Consider the following 10,000-nt stretch of genomic DNA (forward strand, 5'->3'; position numbering starts at 1 on the left):
ATATATATATATAGTGTGTGTGTGAGATACACATTTTATATATAAAATAATACACATATCTCCACGTTCACTGGATATGAGCAATCATGCACTCTGATTGGCTACTCTACTACTAGGCTATCAGCTCATATACCGTGAGTAGAGAAAAACGAAATGGTGGAGTGCGTTGCTGAATCAACCGAGGACAAAATAAAAACTTGAAAACAAAAGCCCAAAAAATACAAAAAAATAGAATGAAAGTATTTGATGATCAGAATGTCTCTTTTTATTTTTCAAGAATTATTATTGTCATTATTATTATTATTATTATTATTATAGCGTTTTTCACAAATTGCTCCTGTCATTTCGCTGGTTTGTTTACATTCTGAGCGGGAAGTATTTTGTTGGACATGTTGTATAAAGTATTTATCGAATTTGCAAAAAATAAAAATGCCCCGTTTCTCAAAATCCAGTGAATGTGGATAGAATAAAACAGTTATTCCACTCAATCTCATCGTACATGGATTATAGACAGCTCGGTGCTACGCGCCTCGTCACCCATCAGCTCATGTACGACTCGATTATATAAAACACACCAGTGCATGTTCCTGCTGATCAACATGGCAGCTGCCAAAAACTGCCTCATGATGAATCAAAGATGGCAAAACAAAATTTCAGAGGCTTAGAATCTAATTCATGGTTTAGAAGTGATCTGGTACCCAAATAATATTTTGAAACAGAGTGGAGGAGGGCACTAATTATTCTGACGTTTTAATTTAGTTGAGATTTCGATTATTGAAGATTTGTTATTAAAGGGGCCAGCTCACCCTTTCCAGAATCCAATGGTTTTTGTTTACGCACGGACCACTGCATCTTGACAGCATGTGACTGCTGCTCTGCTAGCTCTCTTCGTGTGCACTCACTTAGCTGAATACCAAGACTTTACAAGAAAACTTTCACTAATATAAAGCACACAATTTAAGACACCATGCCTGATATTTTCTTTCCTTTATGGCGAGTCACGAGACAGCCGAGGCCAATTCGGGTTCATTACAACAGAATAACCATATGAAAACGGAAAGAATTTAATATATAGTTACTTTGATAAAATATGATCTATAGCCGAGGATGTCACCGTGTTGTTGTGAATTGTTTGTCTTCTGAACATAACACAGTGGAATTCTGATGGCATCGAAAATGGCGCCTTGCTACTTGGTGCAGAGGCTTCTGGGATGGGTAAGCAGGCCCCTTTAAGTCTTGAAGCAGTGGGATTGAAATCTCTTTTTCTTTTTCTTTTTTAAAGTGAACTAATGTTAACTGTGTTGCACTGTAAGATACTCTTCTCTTTCTTTCTTTCTAAAATGGCTCGCACTGATGCACCTCGTCAGAATGCAGAGTTTGTTTGAAAATCAGCAAATGGAATAAAACAAATTTTTTGTTGATTAAAATGTGTGCGTGTGATCTCCAGGCTCTGCACTACATGCTCCTGGTGTCTGAGGTGGAGGAGACTGAGATCTTTAAGATCTGTCTGGAGTACTGGAACCACCTGGCGGCAGAGCTGTACAGAGAGTCTCCGTTCAGCACCTCCACCTCTCCACTGCTCTCTGGCAGCCAGCACTTTGATGTTCCACCACGTAGGCAGCTCTATCTGCCTGTACTCTCCAAGGTAAGGGCTCTTCTCACATGCCGCTGGGTAAATGCCTATTAATACTAATACACAAACACACAAAGATGCATATTGTGTATCACTAAATGGCCTAATTTAGTATTTCTAACAAAGGTCAAGTGAAATGTTTGTCACATTTTAAAAACACTTTTGAACAATGTGCACAAGCGTGTGTGTGATTATATCTGACTCGCACATTTTCTCTCACGAGCACAGTGTTTGCAGTATCGAGAGCTGGTGTGTGTGTGTTTCAGGTGCGTCTGCTGATGGTGAGCCGGATGGCAAAACCGGAGGAGGTGCTGGTGGTGGAAAACGACCAGGGTGAAGTGGTGCGGGAGTTCATGAAGGACACAGACTCTATCAACCTCTACAAGAACATGAGAGAGACACTTGGTAAGCATATGTGCGCGCGCACACACACACACACACACACACACACACACACACACACACACACACACACTTTGTGCATTTAATCCAAATGGTTATGATGTAAGCACTCTTGGTTATCTTTTGTCAGCTGTAATGGATGCAGTCTTAATTTTATCTTTTTCTTCATTTCTTTGTTTTTTGCTCTTTCTCCTCCTTCCTTTTTTTTCTTCTCTCTTTCTTGTGCTGTGTAGTGTATCTGACCCATCTGGACTATGCAGATACAGAGCGGATCATGACAGAAAAGCTTCATAACCAGGTCAATGGGACGGAGTGGTCCTGGAAGAACCTGAACACGCTGTGCTGGGCCATCGGCTCCATCAGCGGAGCCATGCATGAGGAGGACGAGAAGCGATTCCTCGTCACTGTCATTAAGGTGTTTGTTTATAACTGCATTAATTTTGCTTAAGTGAATCTTGCCTCCCAAATCAATGTTAAGGTCATGTTTTTTTATACTCGTCAGTGTTGGTCTTTAATATAAAGTGAGTTTTGTGCATCTGTGTTAGGACTTGCTGGGACTGTGTGAGCAGAAGCGAGGAAAGGATAACAAGGCCATCATTGCCTCAAACATTATGTACATTGTTGGCCAGTACCCACGATTCCTGCGTGCACATTGGAAGTTCCTCAAGACTGTAGTCAACAAACTCTTTGAGTTTATGCATGGTGAGTGCTTCAAACTCTGAACTTCAGATCCCAAGTCCCCAGAATCAGCACTCTGAAATCGTTCAGTATAACTGGCACGTGTGCAGTCCAGCGTCTCGATTTGAGTTGTCTGCTGTGTGGGTTCTTAGGATTTTAAAATAATAAAAATGGGTTAAATCTATCATTCTGCTTGTGCTCTCCCACGTTTTAAAAATTGATCAAGAGTTGAAAATCCTCTAGCGTGTGCCATGCTTAAAAGAAGCTCATTTACAATATATAGAAATCAGGGATGAGAGTTTTCCGCTTTTCGGCGGATTTCCGCTTTTTCTGAGTAAAAAATAACCTTTTTATATTATGCCCAATCCGTTGACAATGTTTTTTATTAATTTCGGGGGGTTGGGGTGTGTTCCTTCATGCTGTTCAAACTTTATTAACTCCAACGATGTTTACACATTATTTGTAAGTCGCCATCTTTAGTCTCGTTTAATCTCGTTGAATGTGATGTAAAATTCGTGTTCTCTACATTGTTATTGGTCAAAACATCGACGTCGAGACCATAATAGCCAATCAAAACAGTTTTTACAAAGACACCCACATCCGCTTTCTTTTATCAAAACTTACACATGTTCGTGAGCTGCATATCAAAAATACTTCCTCTAATCGGCGTGTTTTTCTCAAGATGCCGAATACTATTGACAAGCGAGATGAAGCGAAGGTACGTGAAATTGATGCTGGTATTAAAAACAAGTTTAGCAAACCAAAAGGAAAGCGAGAGAGGAGTGTGAGAGAGAGAGAGAGCAGAAGAGAGCCAGGTTAGAGCATGTAAAAACCCAGGAGGCGCTGGCTAATGAAAGGGAAAAAGAGAGGACTGATGAGCTTTTGGCTTTGGCCAAGAAGCTGAAGTCTAAATGATCAAATGAAAATTTGTTTCAAAGATAACTGGGAACTGGAAACAACTTTTAACTGTAAAAAGTGTAAATAGACATTTTCCTTTTGAAGAAAACATACAAGTGATGTGGACAGTAAGATAAAGACAGTCCCCATAAAATACACATTTGTTTGATTCAATACATTGAATATATGATAATTTGAATTATAGCTGACAGTGTTGATAACTGTATAACTTTAAAGTTTAAATAGACATTGTGAAGAAATCATATACAAGTAATGCGGACATTAGGAAAAGCTCAGTTTCCATAAGATATGAATGTTTTTATTTAATTCAATGTATTGAATATATGAAAATTTGAATTACTAATGGAACTGTAAATAAATATGAATTTTAATGGACATTTTTTAGAAAAACAAGTGATGTTGACAATGAGTAATAACCAGTCCCCATAAAATGTAGATATTATTTTGAATTAATGCAATACACATATTGATTTTGATGCATATTGTTCTATATAATAGTGTTTTTATTTCAATAAGTATTAAAATAGGCATCAGGTGTTTTAATTAACTACACCTCAGATTGCAGGAAATAGGGTGTGTAAGGTCTCATTTTGAAAAAAAAATCCTGGGCGTGTCCCCCCGGCAGGGCTCTACAGTGCGCACGTTTCACTCGCATTTGCGAGCAAATTTTTCGGCATGCGAACGACGAAAAAAAAAAAACGCGCATTCGTGCAAGGGCTTCTTGCGGCCAACAATTTAGGAAAGCAGTGAGCACAGACGCGATGAGTTTAACATTCTAAAATGTATCAAACGTTAAACTGCAAAGTATGTAAATCCAGCGCTGGATAGCCGACCGAATATAGTGTAACGAGTAACGGCCTGGATTGTTGTAAGTGTGTGTGTTCAGTGTTGTGTGTGTGTGTGTGTGTGTGTGTGTGTTCTGCCTGCGCCTTGCTCCCTGTCTGTAGTTGTGTGCATTGCCTCTGTCTTGCATTGTGTCATGGGTGGTTCCCATGGCAGCCGGGGGGGGGGGGGGGGAGTGAAAAAGTTAAAATTTTTTTGCCGTTCTGCCTCATCTTTCTGTGATTGCCCCTCTTTCCCACGGTTGTATGTTGTGGGTGTGGCATTAGGTGGGAAAAGTGCTTTTTAGGGATTCATCAGATCATTCAACTGAGAGATAACTGAGAGCTGGTTCGGACCGAGCTGAGAAATATATTCGCTATGCAGAGAATAACGGCGTTTTTTAAAAGCAATGATGGTGGAAACAAGAATAAAAGAACGGACGAGGAAGAAAGTGTAGTGAAGAAAGCTAGAACGACGGGAGAAGGTGCGGGAAAATTATATAATGAGATGGAACGCACACACCCCAGTGCAAACATTTAGATGGGAACATACAACACAGCAGAAAAACAAATAATATACAGTATATACAAATGGTGCACGTCACAACACAGCAGAAAAACAAAGAATATATAAACAACTGGGCGTGATGAGCTGCAGATATTAATTGCACATTAGTTATAGAAACTCAGTTCAGCTACAAAACTCAGGATATAGCACTGTATTTGGTATTGCATTGTATTGGGTATGGATGTAAAAGTGTAGAAATATAAAATATACAAAAGCTATAAAAACTAAAAAGTTGCTGTGTGAGGTTGCCCTGTAATAAGTATTGCGCTGTATCAGGTAAGTGTGAGAATATTGTCCTTTTAGGTCCTTGTTGGTGCATTGTTGCACCTGCCAGAAGTGGCATCAGTCAGTGCGTGTAATTAACCTTTTTCACATTACGTCACTTGCAGAAGAACCTCACATCCGTTTTCAGCCTTTTGAATGGAAGAAGAGGCGGCATGCTAATCTGCTGGCTAACAAGTAGCAACCATAGAAAGTAGGGATGGGAATCTTCATCATCAACACGATACGATATGCATCTCGATGCACTGCCAACGATTCGATACATTAACGATTCATGAAATTACCAATGGTAAGATGCGATACGATTTTCCAACCTACTGCGATACAGTGCGATACTGTACGATTTCATTTTAACACAATGCGATGCAGTGAGATTCGATACGATGCGATGCGATGCAGAAGAAAATTATACCATGGAATACATAGTATTTCTCAAGTACTGGCACTTAAAGCATTACCACTGGCTGTGCCTTTTATTTTAAAAAACAGGAATTACACAATTTCAAAATTCAGACCTGAATAATGAACAATTAACTTTCTGCCACATTTTTATGTTAGCCTAAGCAGCTCACACTGCGTTAAGTTTTTGAAAGAGGTTTAATAAAGAATTAGATTTATACTAATAATAAAAAGAAAAAAGCCATGAGATTTTAGGATAGTGGATCCCATCCAATATAATAAGTAGTAAATTAACAAAAAATTAACCCATTGACAAAGATTTGTCCAGCTCTCCACCTCACTTGTAAAAGCCGAAACTTTTCCAAACTATTGATTTAAAGCCAACCGGTGAATGTATCACTTCAGATTCTTCCATGTTTCGCTGGCCGCCTCTGACTCAAAATCTGACCGCTGTTCTTCTGCTGTTTGCTTGGCCCGCCTCTTCGCGCGAGACGAGAGTTGGGCTGAATCAGCCAATGACGGCTGCATAGATACCGTAACTCAACCCAGAAACAGGCCAGTTTCTAAAAAGTTAAATAATAGATATTATTCGGTTCGTATCGATGCAGATATTTTAGTCGCGATGCATCTCGATCTCATTCGAATTTTTAACCGATTCAGACGTTTGCCAACCGATGCAACCGCATCATATGGTTCGCATCGATTCCCCGATGCAAATCGGTGAATCTTCCCAACCCTAATAGAAAGTCAGTAAACTTCCTTTCCAAAACAAGGCAGATAGGTGACTGGAATGGTCGCTAACAATACGTAATGATAAACAACAATGCGCAATATTATTATCAGTCTTATCTGTGAATGACACAGTTTTGTTAATGTGTTGCTGCCGTATACCTCTTCTTCCATTCAAAAGGCTGAAAACGGATACGAGTTCCCCTGCAAGTGACGTAGTGTGAAAAAGGCTAATTGTTCAAGGTGGTTATGGCCTGTGGGAAAAAAATGTTTTTGAGTCTGTTGGTCGTTGCTTTGATGCACCTGTAACGCCTGCCTGAGGGCAGCAAGTCAAAGAACTCCGAGCCAGGGTGGGAGCTGTCCTTGATGATGTTGTTAGCTCTGCTGAGCTCTGCTCTCTGTTTAGCTACTGTTTGTTCATTCATTCAGTTGTTCATTATTCATTTGTTTGTTCATTCATTCATTCATTCATTCATTCGTTCGTTCATTCATTCATTCTCAATTGAATTTTGCGTTTTGTGTGTTGGTGTGTCTAAGGTTTGCGCTGCAATAAACCTTTAAAATGAAAACCTACTTGTGCCCCCATTTTTTTTCCCTGTGCTCCTAAAATTTTTAACTTAGGAGCACGTGTGCTCCTGAAAAAAAAAAGTTAGTGTAGAGCCCTGCCCGCCGGACCCCCCTTATTACAGATCTTCTGCTTTTTTCATCAGGACCCACTCTCATCCCTGAGAAATACAGTAAAAGTGATTCGTGGTCCAGAATTATGTACATACGTGGATTCCGATAATGTGTGTGTGTGTGTGTGTGTGTGTGTGTGTGTGTGTGTGTGTGTGTGTGTGTAAAACCCTCCATTACAAAACCAGTTATATGGGTCAAATTTTCATCATTGAGTTATCATGTTTTCATGAAAGGCCATTTAAAAAAAAAAAAAAACCTTTCCAGTGATGCATAGATCAAGAAATTTGACCAGTATACCAGTGAGATGAGCATTTGAAGTAGTCAGATTGTACTTTTTATGAAAAGTCAGAAATTTGCTTGTAAAATTTACTTCACAAACTCTGTGGGTGGTAGAAATGGGCAACCGGACTTGTTTGAAGATTCTTGAAAACGTTTCACCTCTCGTCCGAAAGGCTTCCTTTGAAAACGTTTTCAAGAATCTTCAAGCAAGTCCAGTTGCCCTTTTCTACCACCCACAGTTTACTATGACCTGGATGATTGAGAATTTTCACAGACATACTTCACAAACTCCTTAGCAACACGTATTTAAAAAAAATTAAAATTCAATTTGGGATAAAATAAAGAAGAAAATTAATTCATTTATTGTGGCTTCACAGATGTACACACCATCTTTTTTTCACTGTAACATTTTTAGGTACACGTTATTTACATATTTAAAAAATGTAGTGTTTTTTGTTTTGTTTTTTTTAAACAGGATTTTTTTCCACTTGTATCCTCCGTGGGTTTTTTTTAAACACGAACACCCCTGGTCTATAGTTCAAAATTTCCACAATTCTAAAGTTATTTGAAAATGTCATCTATAGTTCATGCAAAACAACAAAACACCTCCCTATGTCAGTCATGACAACGCCTACTTCTGTGGCTTTGCCACATCATTGCCCACATCCATTACCTTAACTCTGTCCTTCTTGTCCTTTTTCTACCTGCACCTGTATCTCTTCATCCTCTGACCCATTTGGAGGCAGCACATCTGGTTTAGGGCACATTATGTCCTTGTAGGACTCCGGAACAAAGGCTCGGATATATTTGCAGAGATACTGTTGCCGAGCTAGCAGAGGTCCAAGTAAGGGAGGTGTGATTGGATGACTACCTGGATCGTTGGGTACAGAAAGGTGATAACACGGTGTTCCATCAGGTCTGATCTGGCATGTGCAGCTGGAAAAAAGGAGATGTTCATTAAACAGTAGGAAATAATACAACAAAAGATACAAGGCCTGTTTCATTAAATGTAGTCTAGTCTGTCATGTGCAGCCACTGTAGGCACTCGGCATGACAACCCATGCTTGTCAATTTAAAAATAAAAGGACATGAAAAAGAAAGGCACATCTGTGTCTGTACTCATCTCATCTCATCTCATTATCTGTAGCCGCTTTATCCTTCTACAGGGTCGCAGGCGAGCTGGATCCTATCCCAGCTGACTACGGGCGAAAGGCGGGGTTCACCCTGGACAAGTCGCCAGGTCATCACAGGGCTGTTCTTTGTTAAAGTTTTGGAATTGAATGTAACTGACACTTCTCATCCTGGTTTATGGTTTCTTACTTTATGCCCCTTCGATGCTTAGCCACACAGTGCATATATCAACTAAATAATGCAATGTTCGGCTTCTGTAAGACTTTGTGATGTATACTCATAGAATTAATGCCCATTCCCATCATTTTTATGATGCCCCTCGCAATAACGACTTCCACAACACACTGCGGAAAGATCATAGTAACTGCCCACAAGATGCGAAAACGTGAATCACCATTGAAACGTTCTCTCACTCGGCTTGGTCAACATCATGGTCCAGGGCAACTTCACATTTCCACAATTAAGTCAAAACTACTTTTTTTTTGGCAGGGGGGTGTCAGAGTCATCCTCAAATTCATCTTTGTTGTTACCGATATAATTTATAACATCCTCTTCCTGAGGTGTGCGAAGAAATCCGCAGCTAAATAGTTAAAAAATTAAGCGATCCTTGCAATTTTAGTTTGAGTGTTGTGATTTCTCCCACGATGGTTCCGACAGGAAGAATGTTATACATGATCTATAAGAAGGCTTCTGATTGGCTGGACTGCTTTTCGCATGCACACAGCCAATCAGAAGCCATCTTATAGATCATGCATAACAACAAGGGAGATTTTGTTTACACAAAAATGAGTTTGTTTTATCCCATTTTATTGGCTATGTATTGAAATTGTATCAGAATGAATACTGAACGTAGGGAGTGAGGAACCTTCACTGTGTTTTGATATCAGACATGAAGGATGTGATCAGTGGTGCAAAGTCTGAAGGGGGTTAAAAAAAATTTCTACCCAGATTTGAATATCTCGTCTCAGTTAAGGCATGTTTTAAAGGTCATAAGGTATACATTTCTGCAAAATTCTTTCAAGACCTGAAAGTGTTGATATTGTACTGTATATTATGTCAGAATCTAAAATTCAACTATTTTAGCCCATACAATGTATTTCCCCCATTTATTGGAAAATCAAGACTTCTAATTTCTGACTGGTTTTGTGATGGAGGGTTTTGTGTGTGTGTGTGTGTGTGTGTGTGTGTGTGTGTGTGTGTGTGTGTGTGTGATCGATCTCATGAGAACAATGTATAGAAATATTACTAAGAAATGCTAGCAATATGAGCAAGTATATCTGGATTATTAATCTTGACTCAGATCCTAATAGCCTTTGATGTCAAAATGCTAAATATTTTTCTTCTTTCTGATTTTTAGAGACCCATGATGGGGTGCAAGACATGGCATGCGACACGTTCATTAAAATTGCACAGAAATGCAGGAGGCATTTTGTGCAGGTGCAGGTCGGAGAGGTCATGCCCTTCATTGATGAGATCCTCAAC

At 39.4% G+C, this 10,000-nt stretch overlaps 2 protein-coding genes across 3 annotated transcripts in view; both read left to right on the forward strand.

Moving 5' to 3' along the window:
* The window catches only part of xpo1b (exportin 1 (CRM1 homolog, yeast) b), an 82,545-nt gene that overhangs the window by 39,156 nt on the left and 33,389 nt on the right, over positions 1 to 10,000 (forward strand). For both annotated transcript variants that reach the window (XM_060934811.1, XM_060934812.1), the window contains 5 exons: positions 1,448 to 1,645; positions 1,900 to 2,038; positions 2,269 to 2,450; positions 2,581 to 2,737; positions 9,876 to 10,000. The exon at positions 9,876 to 10,000 is cut by the window's right edge and continues 39 nt beyond it. In XM_060934811.1, coding sequence (XP_060790794.1) covers positions 1,448 to 1,645; positions 1,900 to 2,038; positions 2,269 to 2,450; positions 2,581 to 2,737; positions 9,876 to 10,000 — 801 coding nt within the window. The remainder of the gene's footprint in view (positions 1 to 1,447; positions 1,646 to 1,899; positions 2,039 to 2,268; positions 2,451 to 2,580; positions 2,738 to 9,875) is intronic.
* The window catches only part of LOC132894679 (zinc finger protein 260-like), a 414,543-nt gene that overhangs the window by 23,128 nt on the left and 381,415 nt on the right, over positions 1 to 10,000 (forward strand). The window lies entirely within an intron of this gene.

This window comes from Neoarius graeffei, chromosome 11, assembly GCF_027579695.1.
Source record: "Neoarius graeffei isolate fNeoGra1 chromosome 11, fNeoGra1.pri, whole genome shotgun sequence".
Classification (NCBI taxonomy): Eukaryota; Metazoa; Chordata; class Actinopteri; order Siluriformes; family Ariidae; genus Neoarius; species Neoarius graeffei.